The sequence below is a fragment of the Embiotoca jacksoni genome, unplaced genomic scaffold (genome assembly GCF_022577435.1).
Source record: "Embiotoca jacksoni isolate LCO1_2020_lvr unplaced genomic scaffold, fEmbJac1.0.p SCAF_86, whole genome shotgun sequence".
In the NCBI taxonomy this organism is placed as follows: domain Eukaryota; kingdom Metazoa; phylum Chordata; class Actinopteri; family Embiotocidae; genus Embiotoca; species Embiotoca jacksoni.
In genome coordinates, this window is record NW_027185443.1 from 463,563 (window position 1) to 488,566 (window position 25,004).

General features: G+C 42.7%; 1 protein-coding gene across 1 annotated transcript; it reads right to left on the reverse strand.

Annotated features, from left to right (window-relative positions):
• Positions 1 to 512: 512 nt before the first annotated feature.
• Positions 513 to 24,280, reverse strand: nrip2 (nuclear receptor interacting protein 2). Its single transcript, XM_069139817.1, has 6 exons — positions 23,716 to 24,280; positions 9,395 to 9,709; positions 5,620 to 5,702; positions 4,884 to 4,987; positions 4,035 to 4,087; positions 513 to 2,446 (listed from the first exon to the last, which is right to left on the reverse strand). The coding sequence occupies exons 1-6, from the start codon at positions 23,869 to 23,871 to the stop codon at positions 2,330 to 2,332; spliced, it is 828 nt and encodes a 275-aa protein (XP_068995918.1). The 5' UTR covers positions 23,872 to 24,280; the 3' UTR covers positions 513 to 2,329.
• Positions 24,281 to 25,004: the final 724 nt, after the last annotated feature.

Here is a 25,004-nt window from a genome sequence, read left to right on the forward strand (position 1 = left end):
GGTGGCGCTGTAGTGGGGAGGGTTGGGGTGTGTGTGTGTGTGTGTGTGTGTGTGTGTGTGTGTGTGTGTGTGTGTGTGTGTGTGTGACAGGCAAAATCAGCAAACATGAGGTGTAGAAAGTGAATGACATGAGACAAAATAGGTGGTAAATACACAAGAGGACCGGTCCCCCGACTGAAGAGGAAGATGAAGCTAGAAGTGTGTGTGGGGGGGTGGGGGGGGCGGGGGGGGGATGCCTTGGCACCGAGTGCAGCCGCAGCCGAGTGATTAAAATGTCCTTAAAAGAGGCAGAGAAGGGAAGGCAGCTGGGGTCGGTCGGCTTTTGGCAGCTTGCTGTGACCGGTTGGGGGAAGATGGGACCTATTCCATGTTTTTTTTATTTTCCCATGTGAAACAGGCAGACCCCCCCCACACACACACACACACACACCCAGCGTTGACTCGTAATAACACGCACATGCACAGAAGAACACGCACGTCCAGCACCCCCTCCTCCCCCCTCTCCTCCCCCTCATCCCCCCTTCAGACCGTCAACATGACACAATCAGTCTAGTACACTACATGCAGACTTGTACGAAGGCAGAACTTTACAAAGTCATGCTGATGGAATGTTTTGATATTTCTGTAGCTCAGTCTGACTCAATTATATTTGGCTGGCTGGCCTGAAGTCTATTTTTATTTTTATTTTTATTTTTTTCAAAAAAAAGTATTCGTAGGGAACTACTATAATTCAGTCGAGGCCAACGTGACAAGCTGGAAAGTGTGCTCCTGGAAAAACTGAACCTCACCGGTCTCACGATGAGGACCAGAAAGAGTGAAGGGGCTTTTACAAAGCCGAGTCTAAGTACTCCAGATCTCGTTTTAAATTCTAGATGATTTTCTTAAGGAGGCAGCCTGAATCACACCGAATTACACCGGACCTCAAAACAAAAATCTTTCTTTGAACACACTTGGAGGGGGGGGGGGCATCCTAAGTACTGACCCTGTTTGGATGAGTCGTGTTCTTAAAGGAGCAGTTTGAATATTTTTGGGGGAAATATTCACATTCTTGATGATGTTGAGAAAAGATGTACCCGACTCCCGTATCTGGTAAATGTAAGGCTGAAACAGCTGGCCTGGCTCAGCACCACTAAAGCTCACTATTTAACATGTTATGGAAATATGCGAGGTAAGCCAGTGATTTCCAACCAATGTTGCTAATAGCGTGTAAAAAAAAAAAAGCAATTTAAAACAATTAATTAATGAATGGAAAAGTGAGACAAAGCTAATGAGTAAACAGCCAAAACGGTTAGTTTAACGTTACGGATAAACGTAAAAGTTGAAATGGTCTGCTAAAAAGGTGAAATATCTCAAAGTAATGGAAAATAGTTGGAAAAAATCAGCAATAAAGTAATTTACAACCTTCAATTTATTTAGTGTAGTGGATAGCTGTTTCAAATTGTTGGCTAAAAATTTGGAGCAAACCATTGAACTAGTTCGCTAAAACTGATTAATGATTAACTGATAAATAGTAGGAATAGTTTAATGAATCCCAATAAAGGGAAGGACTGTTAATTAAAATTAAAAGACAGATAATTGTTTGCTGATGTCCAGCTTGTTCGACTTCGAGCACTTTTCGGTGCAAAGTGAACTAAACTGATCAAGTTTAAACTTAATTCAGTTTAGTGACCTCTGAGGGTGGAGTTGGGAACCAGTGGTTTCATCCATAAAAACAGTGGCATGTCAGGTTGCATTTTTACAGGCTGTTGTGTGCTTATGGAAGAAGTGACTTTCTTTACCTTTGATGACATAAACCAGCTGTAACATGTTAAATATTGAGTTTTCGATGTGCTGTCGGCCGATACCGTTAATATTCTTCCACCTGATGTAAAACCATTCCTTTAACAACAAACTGAAACGATTCAGGTTTGTAATTAGCGTGTTTTCATTTACGTGATGTTTTTTATTTTTTTATTTTTTTTAAGTCAAATCACAAAATATTCCACTAAAAGTTCACTTTAAATGATCATCGTGGTGTTTCCCCTTTTTAGTCGGCGTCAGTGCGCCCGGGCCGCTCGACAGAAGAATCGGTTTCATGTGCGGCACGATCGTAAAAGAATGATTCGACTTACGGGGAGGTTCGATTCTGCTCCGTAAACTAGACTAATTTAATAATTAACGCCGAATGTCTTTAATTCTACAAACACAAAAAGATGTAAACCGAAGAAACGACGGAGGCGACCGCTCGACCGCGTCCTGGCAGTGATCCGACGGTCGCAGGCGAAAACGGCTTTCCCGCCGCTTTGCTGCGACCGGATAGGCTTAGAGGGAGCCGCCCGCCAAGTCGGGCTCACAGGTTCTCGTTGGTGTCGTGTTGGCACCGGCTGTCGGTCGAAGGGTTGAGGAAGGGCAGCTCCTCGCCGCAGCCCTGCAGCTTCAGCATCCGACTGCTCAGATCCAGGCAGCACTGTGAGAGGATTCACAACGGTGGCGCGTAATTAGGACACTGAATAATTTAATGGAGGTTGCGAGATTGATCTGAGGGGGCGTGGACAGGTTACAGCATACTGCAGGACAACGTTGTTACAAATACTGGATCGTTTTACCACTTCGGTGCCTCTAAAAATCAAAAAAACAAAACCGCTAAACCAAAGAAGTTTGGGAACCACTGTACTACTTCAACAAATGAGATCTTAATCCTTATCCCTCATAGAGTTGAAGCAATTAGTCAACGGACAGAAATGACAGTTTATAGGCAGGAATTCTATAAACAAAAATGATCAAGTATTTATCAAGCAAATACCAGCTTCTGAATTGTGACGATTTGCCCCTTTTCCCCGTTTTACGTCATAAAAAAACTGATCGTGATGGATTCAGCCGAATAAAAGCTGAAGCTAAATATATTTTCTCCACTGGAGGTGGAGGAGACCAAAAACAGAGCTCATTTTGAGCTAATGTTTCCTGCCATTCACTTTCCTCTTACCTCTGTGTTTGCTCATTAATAAGTCCACAGGGAAACATCTGGCTCTTTAGCTACTAAACACTCAGCTCAGCTTTTGTTTTTTGCTTTTTTTGTTTTTTTCTCGCTACACCTAAAAAACGACACTTGAAAGCAGCAAGACTGAACCAAAACAGTAAAGTCACAAGCTGGCAAACCAAAGCAACGACCGAAAATAGGCTTTATAGCTCTTTAGAGCTGAGGGGGACCATTTACATGAAGTAGATCCACTGTTAACATCAAGATCTTCATTATAGCTGCTGTAACGCATTAATTCAGGGTTGTAGAAAAAGCTGTTGTCCATTGTCTCGGTTTTTTTTTAATCAGTGTTAAATCAAAAGTTTAATTCTTTTGCCTTATGAATAAATGATTCACGAAGGCAGGGATATGTTATTTTTGCCGTCCCCCCCTGTTAAACAACATTTCTCTTCACCTCCGGTAGCGTATGCCAAGAATCGTAATTAATTACAAATGGCGTTTATGAAAATTTGCTGAGAGTTAGAGGAGCGAGCTCGGAGCTGAAACGTTCATCTTCCCCTCACAAAGTCCTCGGGGGGCTGATTTTTACCAAATTAGAGCTCATGTTCCTTTCACACCCCGAAGTCCCACTCCAATTAGATTTTGCAGATGATAACTAGACACAGTGTACGTAATGCTGAAATAAAGGGAGCACTGCCTTCAAATTAGCAGACAGTCTTTTCATTGGATTTAAATGCCAGTTTTTAAAAGGTGCACATTCAATTTTTTTTTTAATTTTATTTTATTTTACATCACAACGTCCTGAATCTGCTTTTATCCGGCGGGCAGACGATAGACGGCTACTATACACACCTGCCTTTTATTTAGACAACGCCACAGACTTAAAAAATAAATAAATAAATAAATCTGCACTTCCTCCATCATCGCCCTCCTGACATGTTCAGTTTTATGTGTATTCTTCTTCTCTCATTCAAAGCCGTGTGAGCATTTGAAGGTAGTCGGTTCTTAAAAGAAAAAGAAAATACGCCGGAAGACACACGATAAGATCAAATATTAGCAAAGCAAATGAGGACCTTACTTTAAGTTCCAGCAGAGTGTGGAGACCCAGGCACAGCTCGAACGCCTCGTCCTCTGCAAGAAGAAGAAAAGAGGGGAGATAAGAGCGGAGGGAAGGGAAAGAAATAAACTCACTAACACGCATACATTACCGAGCCCAGGTTAAATCACCCGCACGACACCGGAGGATTTCTTCCAGTGAGAATGAGCGCCGTTTAGCGTATGTGCTCCTGAGGTGGATTGGGAGGGGAGGTGGGGGGGTTAAGTGAGAATTTAATGTCCATGAGGGAGTCTGGAGTCGGGCTGAGGGACTGAATTAGAGTCATTACTCACTAGTGTGGATGAATTAAGGAGGAAGTCTGCGCAGGAATGTCAGCATGAATAATAATGTGCAGTCTTTTTTTCTTTTTATCTCCGTCCTCGTAGCCAGGTAACGATTAGACGCACGGCTATAATGTTTTATAGAGTTTGGGGCTCTGGATGTAAGATTTGACTCTTAACGGTGCGTTCAGAGCAAACGCAGAGCGATCGCATACGACAGCAACGCCAAGTAGCGGATGGGTTCAAATAGTCGTTTTTTGTTTTTTTTTAATCTCCAAAATCGATCAGCATACTTTCGTTCTTCCTTTTGAATATTCGAAGGAACATCTGGACTCGCCTCGTGTAAAACAGCGAACGTGGCGGCGATGGAGGAGGTCACTACTCAATGATTGGGAGGTCACGGGCTGTAATATAGAGTCCAGGAAGTACTAGGAAACCTGCAAGGAAACAACCTGAACCCGTGCCGTGTTAAAGCGCGGCCTCGTAAGCTTAAGAAATTCGAATCGCCCGAAACTTTATTTAAACCGTTCGTTCCAGCTGAACTTCTGACCTTCGACGTAGGCCGAACATCGGAGCGTCTGTCCGCCCAGCTGCAGCTGCAGGTCCGTCACCGAGCTGCTCACGCCACACGGTGAACTCTGACTGGGCACCAGGCTGAACAACACACAAAACACACACTCATCAATATCCTCCACACTTCTTCTGGCATATTTACAGTCGCCGCTTTATGATGAATTGCATCCGGGGTTGTTGTTTTTTTTGTGGGGTTTTTTTTCATTCAAATGTCAATCAAAAGTTTGTGCAGCTGTGATTTTATTAAAACAGTCCGCCAGCTGTAGCAACTTTGAACTGTTTACCAGTTCCCTTAAATAAAGGCAAAATAAATTAACTTTACAGCTGGTTTATAATTAAGATGAGAACAACATCTTTTTTTCTGCTCCGATCTAAAGACAGAGCTTTATTCGGTATTTGGTCTTTTCTTTTTGAGATAAAGGTGACATCAAGTCTTTAAGAATCAAGAGAAACTTTAAGAGCTTAAACGCCGTTATTATAAAATCTCTCCTTAAAGCTTCTTTCTTTTCTTCTTTGTTTTTTTTATTCCAGTTCTTTTACTGTTGAATTGGTTGTTTTTTTTTTATCTTCATTTTACATTCTTTAAACGTTTTTCCTTGGTGACTGTTTAAAAACAAAAAAAAACAAACGTATATCATTGCTCAGTATTTGTTTGTCAAACACAGTTTTTAAAAGAAGTGATATTCAGTAAATGTGTTTTCAGTGTTTCTTACCCGAGCCTCTGGCAGCAGGAGGTGGAAATGTGGTTATGGAGGCTGCCAGTGTTGATGGAGGCCTTGACTTCAGTCTCACAGCACTGTGGGGAAGATGAGGGGAGGGAGGAGGGGGGGGGGGGGGGGCAGAGTGTGATTTATCTTGTTTGGTTTTTTTTCACTTCAATCGGGCACGCGAGCAAACATTCAGTCACAACGGCACATTAACACGACTCGGGGGAGACTTTGAAGACTGTTCTCTTTTCGAGACGATCCATTCGGCCGCCTCGTGAAACTGAAAAATGAAGAAGAAGAAGAAAAAAAAAAAAATCACCTTTCTACAAACAAAATACATCTCGTGTTTGTCGTTGCATTTCCAACACCGCCCTTGTTTTTTTGTTTTTGTTTTTACGTCGGGTGTTGTTTTGCGTGTGGAACCGGAGCCGTGTCGATCGCGTGTCGCTGCAGGCGTTCGGTTGAGCAGCTCGACAACTTAATAATAAATGAACAAACGAGGGTGTTCTGTATATGATTACTGGTCCCCGCGAGTCGCTTCCTGACTATTCGCTGATGTATTGGGCCCATTTTGCTGACTGGAGATGCTGATTCTTTAAGTTTGTCGAGAGCACTTTGATCTTTTAGACTCTCCGGATCGCTGGAGCGTGAAATATTAACGCGAGAGCACATTTGACTCGTTGGTCAAACAACTCCGCAGCGAAGAAGAAAGTGTTGTGATTTATGGCAGGAAAGAGTCATGATTCAATTAGCAATGTCAAAACTATTCATTTAATCATTATATATATATATATATATATATATTTATTTATTTATTTTATCTTAGAAGTGTTTATTATTGATATTTCTATTATTATGTAGTGATGCTTCTTGATTAGCTGGTTTGGTTACGTTGCTTAACCCTCAACTTTACTGTTTTGGTTCAGCCTCACCGCTTTCATTGCATTGTTTTCCATGTTTTGGTTCACAAATGGGCCCAAATTTTGGAGTATTTGATGTCGTGCAACCTGTATGAATCCTGCACGGAAACACGTTTGTGGAAGAAAAAACAACAACAACAACAACAACAACATAAAAGTCAAGAGGGATGTATGCGGAACATATGGCTGCCCTGTATGTCCGCTTTATGGCCCCATTTCTTTTATCAGTTTCAGATAAATTATGGCTCCAGGAACAGTTGTTTCTTGGTCATTTTATGTCGTTTTAATATATTTAAGGTTTTATTGACTGTAGAGCTGTGAGGATTATCAACCGCCTGAAATGTAATCAGCAGGATTTTGGTAACCAGTTCATTAATCTAGTTTGTTTTGGGTTGTTTTTTTTAATGAAAAATGTCACTAGTTTTAACTTCTCACTGTGAATATTTCCTGTTTTTCTTACTAATTACAGACAGCTTACTGGTAAACTTTAGGTTTTGGACTGTTAGTTGGACAAAACGAGACTAATACTTGCTTACATTTTATACGGCAAGCATAAATCAAGAAAATAATGGCTCAACTTATTGTTAATACGCATTAGTCAATGTCCTAAATGTTGAGCTACATACAGGAAGAGCAGCTAAAACAACCGGCCTTCAGTGGACATGTGTAAAATGTGATACTTAAATCTTTATTTGACATATTTATTGTTTAAAAATGGAAATAAACCTGAGATGTAATGATAGGGTTCTTGTTCTTGCCCTAAAATGCTACTGTTTTGTTTTTTTACCACCCAACAGACATCCCATCTCCCCCCGTCGCCTCCTTCGTAAATCAATACCTTATCCTCTTGACCCGAGGATATTTCCCTCCTCGGAAACAAACACCTTCAGTTTCCATGCAGCTTGTTTTGATCCCTCTCGCTCTGTACAAACTGAGCGAGCTTTCTTTTGTCCTCGCGGGCACGCCGGCTTATCAGCAGACCCACCAACCTGCTCTTTTGTCTCAGTCCCAGCGGCGCAAAAAAAATACAAAATCCCTCCCGACCCGTGAAGTTTAAAAATAGCGGCCGCGCCACTACCTGAGGAACACTTTGCATTTAATAAATTGATGATAAAACCCTGCAGAGAACACTTAGTAACGGGGAAAACGCTGAATCCGCTGGAAAAGATCTTCACACACGCAGGATTCAGATTAGCTGTGCTTCATGCTTTGAATGCCACTGGGAACAAAAAGGTGATTGATCTTCTGTATTGATTAACATCAAAGGATTTTTTTTTTTTTTTTAAATGACTCTGTCCTTAGCGTCACACATGGCAGCAATTCTCTCTGATCCAAAAGTCCAAGTTATCTCTTAAATTCCTAGTCGAAGGTTAAGTATGTCATATTTTGACACGTCTGTGTCTCCATTCTACGTCTTTTGCACTTGATTTGATTTAATTTAATGATTAAGACTAACTGTGTTGGGAATTTACGACATTCTCTCAATACTTTCCAAGTCTGTCTTCGGCCTTCGAGCACAAGCTCATTGTTTTACTACAAAAGAAGTACATTTAATAAAAAACCTCTCGCCGTTTTTTGGGAAATGCTCCGATTTGATGGCTCGTTTTTTCAGCAGTTAGCTTAGATGTGTTTTAAAAATGGAGCTCTGCTGCACAGAGGATTCATATCAGGCTTTGAATACAGAGACGGCACCCGTCAACGTGATCAATTTGTTCTTGTGTTTGGCCTTTCAATGGCATTAGTTGGCGATGAGTAAGATGATCAATACCACCCGGCATATCTTTCAATAGTGTATTGGTTAAAACAAAAACACGTATTCGCAGTAAAACGACACGTCGAAGAACATTACACAAATATAGCTTTCTCATTTCCTTTTTTTTTTAATTATTATTATTATTATTAATCAATTAATAATTTAGCCTGTAAACGGTCAGAATGTGTTAAAAATGACATCAAATTAATGATGGAAGTATTTTCAGATGGACCGCAAGAAAACGAATAAGAAGGAGCGACTTTAGCCAATGACATTGACATATTGTCTTTGTATTTCATGAGAGAAGTTGAATGGGAGTGAATGGAGCCACAACCTTTTTTCAGAGTTAACCCCTAGTGGCACTCGGTGGTATTGCACTTTAAAGCACGCCCGTACCGACCTCACCTGCCGCTGCCAGTGTTGTTTTTTTTATATACAGTCTATGCTAACGACTGACTGTGACTGTACTTTACCTTAAATCCTTTTATGTTTCAAATTAAAAGAAAAAAAGCTTTTGAAGTTTTCCACCTGCAGCGGTATACGTTAACACCACCTGCTCCTATTTTGAAAAAGATATGTTTGCCATTTTCATTCCATCATTTCTTGAGGTTGTCTGAATCTATTCAAACCTTTTTTTTTTTTAACAACTCTCCCATACGCGCATCGCTGCCGGTATGAATAGTTTTGATGCAAAATATTCACGTACGACTGCGTTTCATGTTCGTGTTGTTTATTCGTCACGTCTCCGCCTGTATTCAGACCTTTTTATTCCTGTTTCTTGTCCCTTCGCTTTGTCCTGAAACCCACACAGTTTGCTCAGTTCAATCCCCGGCGTACTTGTTCCTCGTGTTGGACGTGTTTACCGGGTCGGACTTTTAATCACGGTGACTCAGTTATCTGTTGTTCGGGTCCTATCAGGCGGCCGCTGCCGAGCTCGTGATGTGTTGTAAAGGGAAAGTAAATGAAGAGCAGGCTTTAAATGATGAGTCACCGGAGCCGAGTGGAGCAGCCTTTTGTACCCTCCTCTCGGTTCGTGTGCCACTGTGGAGAGCGGCGAATGTGGGTGATGGTAGACGGGCCCCGGGTGTACTTTGCAGGGGTGCGGTACCTTGCATTGGACGACCAGAGCCGTGAGGACGCCCGAGCTCTCCGTGCCTTCGGGCTTCTCCGCCGTCTGTCTGGCTCCGGCTTCGCTGCTGTCGTCCTCCTCGTCCGACCGTAGGCTCCTCTCGCTCTCCTCCAGGGACTCCCTCTCCTCCGTGGAGTCGTCGGCCGTGCTCTCGCTCTTCTCCTCGGCGTCGGCGGCCCCGTCCTTGGTGTCGGCCAGCGGGGATCGGACCCTGCCGCCGGGGTCCCGGGCCTCGCCTCGCAGCCGCGTGATGTTCCCCTCCATCAGGCGGCGCTGCACGATGCTGTGAGGTTGCTAGACGGGGAGACGTAAAACAAATGGATCTTAGATGGCAGGTTACCGAAGGAGTAGATGTGGGGGGGGGTGGGGGGGGGGGTTAACTGGTGTTTGTGAACCTTATATTGTCCCGTTGGAGCTGGAGGAGACCAAAAACAGAGATAAAAGTAGAGTAAACGTTCGGCTTAACCGGCTTTATACTAATGTTGCTTTGTGTCTCTGGGATGCTTAACGAAGGCCCTTTATTATTTTGGATATTGTACGTTTTTGCCTATTCTGTCGTATCCATCCATCTTAAAGAGACGCACACACAGGTAGCAAATGAGAAATCAACATCGGCAATATAATTCCCAAAATGTGTCATACGTCTGAGACGATACCGTGGCAGTGGAACGTTCAGGCACCAAAAACCACGCGGTTAGTTTTCAGAAAAGATCGTTGTTTAAGTTAAATGGGACAGTTTGGTTCGGTTCAGGCGCCGAAACTACTTGGTTAGGTTTTTGGAAAAGATCGTGGTTCTGGTAAAATCATTTAAAATATCTTACGTAATGCCGAGCTGAGACAAAACGTGACACTTGACGCGGTGTCCTTTAGTTGACTGACGATTGTATTCCACTCTTTGGCGTGATACCAGGCTGCATACCCTCCCCTCTCCCTCCCTCCCCCTCCCTCCTCCATCCTCCCTCCCTCCCTCCCCCTCCCCTACCCCTCCCCACCAACTGAGACAGGGAGATTTAAATTGCTAACTTTAGCTCCAGTGAAAAAAGGGGAAAAGCTATCCACACGAGCCGAAATGAAGGTCACATTATCATGTTATGAAAGCCAATTCGAGGGGCATATTAATGCTTTCAGGTCATAACTGTCAGCTCAGCAGACATAAAAGGATTTCTGCAAGGGGCTTTTCTTCGCTGCACCAGCCTGGTGGCCATATTTTTTTTTTTGCCAACACACACTTTTTCGGGGTTCTTTCAATAGAAAAAAAAAAAAAAAAAAGCTGCCGCACACCATCTGTATATACTCCATTCAAAAAGCACTTGAAGCAGAGTAAAATTGTTCTGTATCTCTACACAAGCGCTAATTTATTTTAATCTACAGAGGCCCGTCACTTTCCAAAGTACAGCATGTATGTTGCAGTTTTACTTTATGTATTTTTACTTTAATGCCACGTTGCCGGTGACCGTCTTGTTCTCTTCGGATCATATAAAAAGAAAATTGTATTTTAGCCGCCTGTTCCTCCGTAATCACATTGTTGTTCCAGCAGTCTGGAGTCCGAGTAGACTGTCGGACAGACCGGTCACCCAACACCGCATGAATAAAACACACAGCTATTTTATTTGGATGTTTAAACACTGAAGTCACCTGGATGTTAAGAGATGAACGAACACGTTTCATGAAAAAAACATAAAAACAACTGCGGTTGTGATCATCAGTGTTTTAGAAAGCAAAAATCATGTCAATCATCTTAAGTCTTAATTGTATTTAAAATACAAGCCTTGCAAACTATAAACTCAATTTGGTTTATAACGACTGTATCTTATTCCAAATCAGCTAAATTATTATCTTTAGTGAGAAAAGTTCCTGGACAAACCTATAAACGCAAAATTCAAAAGGATTGAAACTATTTAGATGTTCAATCCTCATTTCTGTCTACGAGCATTGAGACGAGTCAACAAGGTTTGTTGTGGTCCACAAAAAAATAATCGACTTCAGAATCAAATCGTTTGTCCGGTTCTGATCTGTTAATTAATTAGTACATTTATTAGCTAATGACACCATGATGATTTTTTTTTTTTTTTTTTTTTTTTGCCTGCTTCTCCAAACTGGGGACATCCTGACGCCCATCCACACCGACTGTGTATCTTATACTCCCCCACTTTAAACTCTCTGAACTCTCCCTTTAAGAGGCAGCTAACGCAAACTAAAATGATTTTCTCTTCTCTATCATTATTTGACGTTCCGTTCCGATTAACAAGAACACAGCAACGCTGGTAAAAGTGCTCCCGACCAGAACTTGAATGAAGACGAGGAACGACTTCATGGAAGAAGGAGGACGGATAGAAACACGGAGACAGAAAAAAATAAAAAAATAAATAAATAAAAGGAAAAGGCGAGAGATGAGCCCGTATAACCTTAACATGTAATAATGCCATCTAATGCCTGGGCATGTCTGAGCGTCTGCGGCCTCGCTCCGTGTGATCCGTCGTGATGTTTTAGTTGCTCTTTGTGTCAGACGTCCGTGTTCACATCTGAAGCTCAATCTATCACCGCTGCGACCTCGTTGAAGAGGCGGTCGGGCCGCCGGTCGGCTCGGAGAGCGCTTCTTCTCCTTGAAAAATAGCAAATGAAATACTGTACGTTAAATGAGGTTTCTGGAGTAGATTGTTGGTGTTCATACGCCGAGCTCCAGCTGAGGCCGAGCGCTCGGTGATGATGACCTCCTCCTCCTCCTCCTCCTCCTCCCCCTCCTCTAATCTTCTCTCCGCCTCCCATCTCCCCGTCGCTCTCCTCGTCTCTCACCTCGGCTTTACATCTCTCTCCTCTTCTCGATATTCCTCCTCCTCAACGCCTCGCCTCGCCCGATATCACGTGTCACATCTTTGTGTACACGTATCTGGGAAAGTCCTGATTCGAACCGAGAGCTTTGAACCAGGATACCTGCAGCGTTCGACAAAGCCCGCAGAAACCAAGTCGGTTTTTTTTTTTTTTTTTTTTTTTTTTTTTTTTTTTTTTTTTTTTTTTTTTTATAATCATGTCGTTTTTGTTGACTAAACCTAAAGAACCTTCATTTTCACACCTGGGCGAGAAAAAACGAGACACTGAGAGTATCGTCTTTACGTCTCCCCTCTCGTCCTCTCGGGGGTGTTTTTCTCTCATGTCGTTTCATTATCTTTTCTGCCCTTTTCTTTCCTCCTTTTCCTTCATGTCTTCTCATCGTTTCCCAACATTTGTTTTTCGTTCCTCTCCTCAGTTTCTGGCATTTCTTGTCTCTCTTTCTATGTCATGTCTCCTCTTCTCTCCCTGATTACTTCTTCTTTTCTAACCTTTTCCTCTTCTCCTCATTCCCTCTATTAGCTTTCATTTGTCTGTCCTATACTTTATAATCCTCATCTCCGATCTCATTCTCATTACCGTCTATTATATCTCCATTTGCTCTCCGTCTTGTTTCCTTCCGTTGCCTTTCTTTCTCTTTCCTCTCCTTCCGTCTGTCATTGCAATCAATAGAAATCAAGAATGTATCCCTGCCTCCTATTGATTGCTTTAATTCGGTAAACCAGCCCAAACCCCGTGCCAAACATAATCCTAATCTAAAAGTAATCTCCTCCTCCTCCTCTCTGCGGCAGCTCGACTAAAATAGGATCCTTCACGCTGAACTCTTCAACATCCAAACTAATCACATTCACTCAGGAGCTCCGCTTTAGACTGGACCGATTTTTCTTTCTTTCTTTCTTTCTTTCTGTTGTTTTCTTGACGCTGGCCTCTTCGTCTGTCCTGCCAGTTTTTCCTCTCTCTGTTTTTGTTCTTCAACAATCTGCACATCAGTAGACTTCTCTCCTACCTCTGCACTCGCTGGATAAATCACACATTCATTAACACTAATTATGCTCTTTTGCAAATGTGCAACACGCGGCTTGTTAAAGGGACGGAAGCAGCAAAAGTGTGGAAAATATTAGTGCTCATTAAGTCTGATGGCACACCAGAGCTTCTTTCTTATTGACGATGAGACGGGAAATCATGTGAAGCTCCAGCAGTTTTGTTTTTTTTTTAATTAAGGGTTCGTTCTTTTAAGATCATGCGTGCTCTCATGAGACTGCAGGGAAGCGAAGACTGAATCTGATCGACGATGAACATAATGTAATTTGAGCTATTAGCCTCTCCATGTGTGCTCTGACGGTCGGCATCTGTCTGACTGCTCCGGGGTCGACTCGCAAGCAAATCGTGTTAGCAACGGCGCTCGGCTGCAGAGGGCGGCGCTCGGTGTTTCATACGGACCCGACCGTGTTACAGTTCAGGGGTGAATTGGAAAACTTGCACGCTGCAGGGTGCACTTCATCTCTATCTGCTTTTTGATAATAATGTAAAAGTTGATGTTTTTTTTGTTTTTGTTTTTTTAAACTTGAGGCAGGAGACTTGAAGCGAAGGTGCAGAGTAGAAGTCTCCACGAAGAAAATAATGGTCCAGATCTGTGGAAAACCTGCTCGATGCCAACAAGCATACTTTTATTCCCAAGTCAGAGAGACCCTAATGAAGAAAGACCCGACTGGAGTAGTGGATGGAAGCTCACATTAACAAGGGTTTTCTCAAAGTTCGGTTAAAATATGCGCTACTTTTAGATGGAAACCGGATGTGTTCAGTTTCAGCGTGGCACACACTCTCTGAACTTATCATTATATCAGATTTTCATTCTATAAATCCATTTAGAAGTCGTAGAAAAAGAGAACTCCAGAACGTGCCTGAGAAACATCCCGATTTTATATTTTCGTCTGTGTCACGGTGACGCAGCGACCGTAGTAAACATCGTAAACAGGAACTCCTAATTGCTAATTCGGCATATATTTAACGGTGTCAACTAGCCAGAATATAGATAAATATAGACAAACAATACAGGACTCAGTTGTGGTATGGAGGAGGATAATTCACTGAATCCATGGCAACATTATTGTATGTGTTTAAATTGTCCAGAGCATCATGGGAAACAACCAAAACTAATTCAAGACAAAATGGAAGTAAGAATGCAGCACTATCAATACTTTTTTTTTTTTTTTAAGTTTGAACCCCTTATGTGATTAAAATTTCTCCCGTCGTGGCACATCTCAGAGTTTCACCACGTTCCTCAGCTGTTTCCGCCGACTTCTCGTTAACAGGCTGAGATTATGTGAGTTGGTATCAGTCATTTGGCCTCTCGGTGGATCGATGGCAGCAGTGTGTGTGTGTGTGTGTGTGTGTGTGTGTGTGCCGCCCCCCCCCCCCTCCCACCCCTCCTAACCCCCTTTAAAGAGTTTATCTATGATACACTACGCAACCTGCTGTCATTTCAATGTGCATTTGTTGATTGTTGAAGCAGCTGAGGTGGATTTGGCAGAGCTGAGGTGTAATCTGTTTGTTCATTTTGCCCAATTTGGACGATATCTTTTCATTTTGAGCATTCTTTGTTCCTGATTGCAAGAGGTGTCACAGATATTGTGGCAGCTTGAAGAGATCTTTCACTGGTATTGTTCATGACTAACGGAGGAATCAGTCTTACTTCTCTTTGGGTTTAGAAGTTATCTCCCAAATGTTCTTTTCCTGCAGTTCGGAAATAGGTTAAATATTTTAAGTAAGCTTAAAGAGATGGTGATGTTCTATTTTTGTTTCTTATATTCAAAAGTCCCACAAAAATAGAAACACAAAAAAAAAAAACGGATAGACACTGTAGTTTATTTTTACTCAGTCCCACGTAGATAAACCATCCTGCTGCTGTAAATACTTCCTAGAGCATCAAATATGTATTAATCCGCAGCTGTAAATAGTCTCCAACAAATGCTCCATATGTCCAGTTTGAGTTACTAAAAACTACAATGACCAACTGTTTCAGAAAATTCCTGAGCATTAAAAAAAAAAAAAAAACACTTCACTGTGTCGCTTTTTATAGCTATTTTTTATACTATTTTTTTTCAAACTAATTTCAGAGACTGTTCCTGTAGGGCACAAACTGAGCGCAGCACCGTGACGTCGCTTCATCAACATCAGCACCCGAGTTGTGTCACAATGAACCTGAAGCATCAGCAGAGAAACACTGCAGCACTGCTTTAAAATGCAGCCGTGATTCTGTGGTGGAAATCACTGCAAGGGCTCAGAAACACTTGTTGAAGATTTTTCTGTTCCTCAAAAATTTGACCCCAAAATCTGATGTTTCTCTGCTTAAGTTTCAGGTCTGTGGTGACTTAGATCAAGCGACTTAACTTGGCATACTTAGTCACGAAGGTTCTACCTTTCTGATTGCACCTCGTATTCAGACTAAAACTGGTCGAACGCTCTCACAGACACTTTCCTTCGTGTCCATTCACACTGTCGCTGATTTTGCTGATATGAGTCCTGTGATGGACGCCTGAACACAAACACCTGTTGGTGTGTGACACCAGCACTTCCTCCTCTCTGTGTCGTCGTCTCTCTTTCTTTCCCTCCTCTGTGAGTCAGATTAAAGGCCGATTGCCGTGTGGACTAATTATCCGACTGCAGGAGGCTCGTCTCTCTCATCCGGCCGTTCGCGTGAGCTTCCCATTTCCCTCTTTCTCGTTCTGACGGACGTCCCCAGCGGCTGACTTCCTGTCGCACCGACCGGCTTCACATCTACTTCCTGCCTGCTCCTCCACTTCCTCCTTACACTCATTCTACGGCTCTCTGTCTCCGCTGTGGTAAATCATTTGCAGCCCAAAACTCCAGCGACTGAATCAACCCCAGACGGGGGTTTCCGGTAGCGCTGCTCGGGGTCTGTTTGAGGATTTGATTTCATTTGAGAAAATATTTATCGTATTGAATAGATTAGTTATCAAAAAGCCAAGAGTTTATTTGGATAGATTTATAAGTAAAGTAAATATTTGTTACTATGGTTACAAGTAATGAAAAAGCTATTAGTTTGATTTGAACAAACAGTCTGACATTTGGGAAATATGGTTATTTGGTTTCTTACTGGGAGTTAGATAAGAAAATCTGTTACTATGGCCATTTTTTTGGACTCGTTTTGATAAATGTGTATAATGTGACATTTTAGTCTTCAAAAGTAGCTGCGATTTCTCTGCATTCATCTTTCCTTACAGCCTATATTACCCACTTCTCCTCCAGCAGCCTGTTTCGGATTCAATTTCCATAAATGTTGCATTATTCATGCTCAACTAGTGCTGCAGCCGGAGACGTCAGAGCGTATAACCGGAGTCCGATCACGAATTAAAGGCTAAAGAAGTGCACTGTTGCACACTGAGTCCGAATTACTTCATTTTTTTTTACTTGCGCTAGCTTCGCTTTAGCAACACGTGTCGACAGCGGAGGGAAGAGACCGTCTCCAAATATGAATGTCAGCTGTTCCACCCGCGGAAGATGTTGTCTTTCATGCTGCTTCTCATCTTGACCGACTACAATAAAAGCTACTTTTCACTTATTAGCAAATTTGATCCAACGTTCCAGGTGTCTCTGAAACTGCTAACTCTTTAGGTGTCAGTTTCAAAATTGTAAATGATTTAAGAAAGGTGTAGGAATGTGAAAAAGGCCAAAGTAGAGAGCCGTTAGCCAACTTAATTTAATTGTTTTCCACAAATCCAGCACATTAGATATGTAGCTACAACCAGGAGGCGATTAACTTATTTAAAAAAAACTGGATGCAGTGGGAAAAATATATGACTACCAGCACCTGTAAAGATTAAACTTTATTTTGTAGGAGCAGTCACTTCCCTATTCTTCCAGCTTTTGTGCCAAAATCAAGTAATCGTCTCGTAGCCGTAGCTTCATCTTTAATCACACAAAGATATGAAAGTGATTTAAATTTTCCCGTCCAACTTACAGAACGAAAACACATTTCCCCAAATGTCCTTTGAAATAAGATGTAATGCGGATGTTTTTGGAGATCCAGGTTTTATAAAATGTGAGTTGTGTGTTAAGCTCGTGACTAGAGCTTCAGTTGACTGACAGAAAATAAATTACCGATTTTAGTGATCAAGCCAAACATTCGCTGCCTCTCGAATATGAGGATTAGCGAAGTCGCTCTGTTTAATACCAATTTAAATTGGATACAGATTTGGATTTGGGGGCTGTTTTTTGTTGTTGTTGTTGTTCAAAACAACTGAACAGAAGATAAAACGCTGAAGTTGGTCAAAGCCATTTTTTTTTTTGTAGTATTTAATTTTACAGACATAAATCGTCAACTTAATCAGTGTCGTCGTATATCTTTAAATTCAGCTTGTTTGTGTGTGCTTCCACATATACATTTCTGGGAATTGGGCGCTTTTTGCCGCCAATTACAGCAATTAAAACCACCAAAATTGCACCTAAACGCTGTCACGTGTCCAACCTCGCCATATACACCCAACAAATATTCCTGTCTTCCTCTCTTTCTTCCTCCCCTCTGTTGTCGGGTTTGTTGTGTGCTTTTTTCTTTTTTGCCGGGTATTTTTAGCCTCCTGTCTTTCCCGCACAGCTCCGAGGGAGCAGCTGAGGGAGGGTTGCCGCCCCTCCGCCACCCCAGATGACAGGGAGAGAGACGGGTTCAAGCTAACCTCTCTCCAGCCCATCTAATTGTCCCCGGAGCTAATAATAATAAAGAGCCTGCATCTGAACCGATTCAACACGGTGTGTTTTGGTGCAGGCTTTGAGGAGAACTCCCGAGAGGTCCTCGCGCTCTGGTGTGACATTGTCATGTTCACTCTCGAAGTGCTTACTTTTGACCCTTTAGGGGACAACACACAGTGGAGTTTGGAGAGGGAATATAAAATGTATATGAATATAAAAGAACCTGTGCTGGACGCCATCATCTCGTAGAAATGTTATGACTTCTTGTGAGGAGGTCAAAACCGAGTATGCTGTGATTAGAGAGCAGCACCTTCCAAACAGTGACGATCCGAGTTTATTGGCTTAAATTGGACACAGTGTTTTAGTTAAATTTAACACGGCTCCCTTTTATTCTCCGTCTGTACACTCTTTGAATGCCACGGTTCCACATCCGAGCTCGGCACTGCAGCTTTTGATCATTCTCAGACGTACCTGGAGACTCTCGATTAGACAGGCACTTCACACACACACACACACACACACACACACACACACACACACACACACACACACACACACACACACACACACACACACAGAGGTTTCAGACTCGCTCGTCTGCAAGAGAAGGACATGAGCAAACGGACAGCTAAGCTGCAGGAAACAGGATAGATTTGCAATGTGTGCAACAAAATAAAACCAATATAAGATTTTCAAGGATTCTATTTTCCTTTTTAGGTTTCCAGAAGCTTCAATGTATGTCGTATCTTCATGTTTTACCATAATGAAGCCAGACATGTTGGCAAAATGAAACTGGTTTTCTGGGATTTGGGGTTTTCTTTAGAGAGTAAAAGCCTTTTCCAAACCGGTGACATGAAAACTCCTCCACTGAAATCAGTACAAATTAGCAGATTTTAAAACATGTAGGCACTGGATAATGTTGAATTCGCCATAAATTGACTCTTATTAGTTGAAATAAATGCATCAGAATTATTTGTATTCTGCTTTCCATTCTCAGTTTTTTAAATAAAATGGCAAGAATGAGCTGCAATTTATCCGCAAGGTTGACAAAATCTGAAGGGCTGGTTGTTCCAATTTACAAATCATATTTTTACTTTAATGTAACTATTAATAGATAAATGTAATGGTAAAAAAAAAAAAGTACAATATTTCTCTCTTACTGGTCATTTGCATGAACTGACCCTTTAAAACAAGCTTTAATCTCCAGTTTTGTCGAAGAACAGACAGCGAAAGCTTGAAATTTGTTACTTAAGTGGTTTAACTTCAGAGTTTGTGACTTTCAAACCTAAAACAAAGGCCACCCTTGTAACATTAACAAACAGCTTTTTGACCTTATTTTCTAATTAATAACGGGGTTACTAGTGGCCCTCGGTGGTATTGCAGCTTAAGGCACTTCCGCATCTGCCTCATTTTCAGGCCCGGAAGCTACGAACACTTTTATGTCCAGTCTACGTTCAGTTATTTCCCTCATGGTGGAGCAGCTTTGGGGAGCTCATGTTGAGCAGTAGAAAACATCAAGGTGACACAGTGGTTACACAATAACTCGGTCCACATTGGGCCCAAGTGTTAATATAGCTGCACTCAGACGTTTCCAACCCAACACACACACACACACACACACAAGCGCTCTTTCATTTCTGTTGACTCTTCCTACATTTTATTCTACTCGAAGCCTTTTGTCGTGTTACATAAAACGGCCCCACTAAACCGACCGTCCTCCCTGACCCCATCTCCAGCCGTCTCTTTCTTTCCCCTCCACCGCTCTTCGCTTGCAGAGGTGGATTTTGCCCTTTTCGTGCTCGCTGCTCCCCCTCCTCGAACTACGCAGCACAACATGGCTGGAGTGATGCTGCTGCCGCTGCCGCTGCTGCTGCTGCTGAGAGTGAGAGGACCTCAGGCTAAAAGAGCAGCAAAACAAACTCACTCTTATGTAACATGCTGTGCTGCTGAATTAAACACTGGACAGGGACAGGCCAGCCAGCAGAAATTAACAGCAAGAAAAACGAGGTTACAGCGACAAAATCTCAGAGCGAGCACCGTTTTTTTTTCTTGCTTTTAAGTAAGAGAGTGTCGCAGCAGAGCGTTAATTATAACATTTAAAGGAATAGTTTGGCTTTTTTTTAAATTATTATTACGCCTGTTTGCTTTCCGACCACTAAAGTGTTTTCAGTGTTTTTACACTTTTGTTTTATGTACTGATTAAATTGAATATTTGTCTTTTAGCGAGCTTTAGCAGGCGGATGTTTCCAAGTTTGAGAAGGCCCCGCCCACCTATAGCGGAAGTCTGTCAATCAAACAGACGCCCCCTCCCCCAAACACACCGCTTTTTAAGAACTAATATCTAATTAATGACGGGATTATTTTCAGATTAACTGCCAGAAAACTAATGAGAAGGATACATTTTTGCTAATGACACCATAATAACTTATGGAAAAAAATTATTGACTTTGTAAGTTCATGAGAGAAGTTGAATGGGAGTCTATGGAGCCGGAAACTTTTTGGAGCCGACGCCTAGTGGCCCTCGGTGGTATTGCAGTTTCAAGCACTTCTGCATCTTCTGTTTTCAGACGATAAGATAGCGGACATTTGTCTTAAATTAACATATTTCCATTGAGGCTTCAACCAGCAACAAATCCATTAAACTAGCCAGAAAAAGGAGAAATAAAGTCTTTGTTTATGGTGGACACAAGGCAAAAAGAAAACTGTAACTCTCGAGCAGTCGTGAATAGATAAAAAAAAAAATTCCACAATATATATATATATATATAAAAAGACAGACTTTCTGGAAAACCTACATCAAACAAATGGATCTGACAGCTGTGCTCGCATGATGTCATCTTTTTTTCTGGGAGGGTTTGGCGTGCGAGCATCCTTTCTCATCATTTATAGTCCCTGTTTTCAGAGCCTGAATGGGGAGGCGTGTTATCTGCAGAGAGGACATGCAGGCACGGCGGAGGGGCTGCCGGCAATTGCAGCTCCTTCCTCAATTTCCCAAAGCATGGAAAAAAACACTTGTTACAGACGCCATGTGAGCCACGCTGTGCTCCCCGTGGCCACGGCGCTGCGACATATTGGGCTTTTGATAACTGCTGAGATGAGCTTCATTCTGTCTTGAGGGAGGAGATAATTAGCATTAAGAAATAGAGGGTTTTCAGGCGCCCGCAGGAGATGTTGAATTACATGCTGCCAATGCACGACTTGTACATTTAAGCTCTTTGAATCTAATAGAGCTTGAGGGAAATCTTATCTTTTTTTTGTTGTTGTTGTTGTTGTTCAGATGTGTGGTTGTGTTGGATTCTTCTCTGCAGCCTCAGAGATTCTGGAATAACAAAACAGGAGCCTGCGGTCACGCTCGCAGCTCTGCGAAGCACAGCGGCGCTCCCACCTAAACGCTAACGTCAGCATGCTCGCAGTTACAAAGCTAATATGTTGACTTTCAGCAAGTCTGTTGTTTATTCTGTTCATTATCTTATTTTATAAGGTAGATAGCACAGCTAAGAGGGAGTCATAGAGGAAAAAGTTGTGCCCTCGATTTGTGTATTTAATCCACAATTTGCCTCTAATTGTGTAAACAGAGAATTCAGTTTGCCGAAAGCGTGAAGAAGACAAAGACATTTATGAAACAGTCGGAGCCCCGAGCTGAGTATCTTCAAAGTCTTTATAGCAAAACAGTCTTTTATCCTGGAAAATATGTTTAAGTTCTTGCTGCAGCGCCCCCTGCTGTGTGGGAGGCCAGCATCTACAGTTTGTTTTCAAAACCAGATCAGCCGTCTGAATCATGCAAATGCAGCTGGATTTGAAAGTTTATGTGCAGCTGTTGATTTGTCGTCACTTAGTTCCTCCAGGATTTTGTGAAATTTTTTGGCGGATTCTTGCGATTCTAAATTCTTGATTTTACTGAAGTAATTTGCGGATTTATCGGATCTCTTTTTGTAGTAAAATTGCTAACATAGTCAATAATTGCTAGGAAATTTGAGGATTTTTTTTTTATTTTATTTTATTTAAATGCGCTACTAGGCTACCTGATAAAGAAAGTAATTTGTAATCACTTTCTATGCTGCACATCACTTCCTGTCTGGCTGTTTTGCTGTTGTTTTCTCAGTCAATCAGGAAGTGGTTTGTTTTGATGATCAAAGCTGTGCAGACTGAAAATGAAAAGTGAAAGGAGGCTCTATTAAGAAACTTTATTGCGGAGAAATCTTGCAAAATAACAAATTCGCTCAAATATTGGCTGAGAATGGTTGAATGAGTTATTGTGATTACGATGTTGTGTTTTCCAGGAGGGACTGAATATCAAGCGCAAGAGAAAAAAGTCCAAGTGAGTAGGATTCATCCTCTGGGGATCATGAATGTTAAATTTAATCTCAATTCAAACAACGGCTTTTAAATATGTAAAATATGTACGTGTGAAGGAAGCAGTGAAGAGAGTGAAAAGATTTCTATCATTGGATCAGTGAACGCAGCTCAGTCTTAAGAAGCAGAGGAGCAGGAGGCTGGAATGTTTTTCTAGCAGCAAATGTCGGTATTAAAATCTGGCAGACATTAAGGCATCGTAGTGTGCTGCCAGCGCTGCTTCCCAGCGATTGTGTTGAGGTTCTTGGAGAGCTGTGTCTCCCAGCTGACACAGTTTTCTGTGTCAGCTGGGAGAGCCGGAGTAATAAATTGTTTTCAGATTATTACAGGGAGTTCCTCCAGAGTGTACACGGGAAGCTTCGGGGGGGGGGAGGAAGGGGAAGTGGAGAGGTTGGACACGTCCTAGTTTGCATGCAGGCACTGTCTTTCATCCTGTATGTCAACCCTAAAATGTGTGTGTGTGTGTGTGTGTGTGTGTGTGTGTGTGTGTGTGTGTGTGTGTGTGTGTGTGTGTGTGTGTGTGTGTGTGTGTGTGTAATGGCATCAGTCTCAGTGAACTGTAACCGGCTCTGACAGGACTGTGAATCCTCCATGATGCTTTCTCATGATGAGGATGTTCCTGTACGAGGCTGCACTTCATGGAGACATAAAGAGGAGTCGTGCATAAAAGGAAATGGAGGTCAGACTTACTGAAGAGGACAGAATTTGCTGCTTTTTTGGAGATATTTCAGAAGGACGCGTCTCTAAAATCTGAACGTGCTGCTGCGACCGAGATGCCGCGACCCAAAGACGAGTCTCGAGACAGATCGGGTAACGTCAGTTGAGATAATTCACCACACCGTGCAGCGCTCCCGATCGCTCGGGTGAGCAGACCGAGGTAGTTGGCTCGCGAGCGCCGAGGACCACTTCCTGTGAAACTGCAGCTAGCTCGCGTGGGAGTTCACAGAGTTGCATTCAAAAATACTTTCGGTGAGATAGGAGAGCTACTTTGACAAAATGAAAGTGGAAATATTTATTCACATAGCTCCACGTCATATTTTATGTGAATAATAACAAATTGATACTCTTTACACGCATACTTAAGATTATTTGGAGATGCTAAAGACTGATATTGTGGGTTTTTTTATGTTCTTAGTTATTCATATTTTAGACTTTAAAGTCCCACATAAACTTACTTTTTGCCCCACGTCGGTCACCCTTACTTAAATCCCGTGACTGAGCTGTAGGCAGTTGAGTTGCTTTGTGGGTAATGTTTCCATTGAAGTCCAGCCGGTGCCGCAGGACACTCTGGACACCTGGTTGTTGTTTTTTTTGGCTCCACTTGTAACACCTGCCTTACACACCACAGCCTCTCCAACCGAGCACGTTACGAAGCGGCGCTCTCACCCACTCGTGTCTCAGCCTCCCTTACTCACCAGGTCTTTGGACGTGCCCAGTCTCTTGAGCCCGTCCAGGGGCAGGAGGTCGGCGGAGTCCTTGTGCGAGAACTGGGTGGCCTGCTTCAGGCGCCTCTGCTGGTGCAGGATGGCTTTATCCCGGATGGCGAGCTCACCTTTCTTGGCCTCACTCATGGTCTCCGGACTACAAAGCGCTCTGTGTCTCTGATGCTGTAACCGAGTCTGTGTGCAGGGATGAGGAAGAGGAGGAGGAGGAGAAATCCCCCAAAAGGCAGCTGGTTAAGGTCCCTAGCAACGGAGCAAACCTTGCAAACGTTGCCTCTTCCGCCTCTTGCTGCCCTCTCTGAAGGGCTGCTGTCCTTCCCTCTGGGCTGCTCTCTCTCTCCCTCTCTGTGGTCCTTGGCATGGAGCTATTGTCCTCCCCTGACTGCTGCTGCTGCTCCTCTGATGCAGACGTGCATCTCCCCCTCGCAATGTGAAGATCTCCTTCCTTCAGAGGCTGTGAGGCTGTGGGGAAGGTGTGAGTGAGAGTATGTTTCCTCCTCTCCCCTCAGTGCCGTCTGTCCTTGGATCTCTCTCTCTCTCTCTCTCTCTCTCTCTCTCTCTCTCTCTCTCTCTCTCTCTGAGCCCTCCTCTTTCCGTCACACACTCGACACAGACGCACCGCTCACCTCCGAATGCCGAGCACATTTTCTCAGCTGACTCTACACGAGAAAAAAAAAAAAAGACTCTTATGACACCTTCGTGCGAAACACCAGTCAGCCACAATATAAAATCATCTAATCGACCCGTTACAGTCTGTCCCTCTTGTATTGTCGAGTCCCTTTTGAGGCGTCCTGCTGTGGAGGTGTGAGTGAGATCGCCACGGTCTGACCCCCTCACAGAGGATCAATCTGGGCCCGATGATGGCAACGATCGATTTCCCCTCCGGCTTCCCGCTGCCGCTGCCTCCCTGCATTAAAAGAAGCCGATTTTTCCCATCCGCACCCCCCAGAAGCTATAAATACACACATCCAATCCGTGTTCGTGACCTCTGCTCGATGGCACCTTTTTTTATTTTTTTTATTATTATTATCACGGAGATGATTGGTCCTACAGGTGCCGAGGGTTTCATGAGATGCAGTAAAGTGTGATGGTTTCTCTGTCACGGCGTTTGATGAGCGGATTCCTGCAGGTTGCATGTTCAAATCTAAAGAAAAGAGCCCCTATAAATATATATATACATATATATATATATATATATATATATATATATATATATATATATATATATCATATATATAGCTCAAGGACTCCCTATATATATG

Bases quoted from the DNA above. Each gene is read 5' to 3' on its own strand.
- nrip2 (XM_069139817.1), bottom strand. From the start codon at position 23,871: ATGAGTGAGGCCAAGAAAGGTGAGCTCGCCATCCGGGATAAAGCCATC. The intron at 4,088-4,883 runs GTCAGAAGTTCA...TTCTTCTTGCAG, and splicing joins ATGTTCGGCCTACGTCGAAG to AGGACGAGGCGTTCGAGCTG. The intron at 2,447-4,034 runs GTAAGGTCCTCA...ATCCTCTCACAG, and splicing joins ACACTCTGCTGGAACTTAAA to TGCTGCCTGGATCTGAGCAG.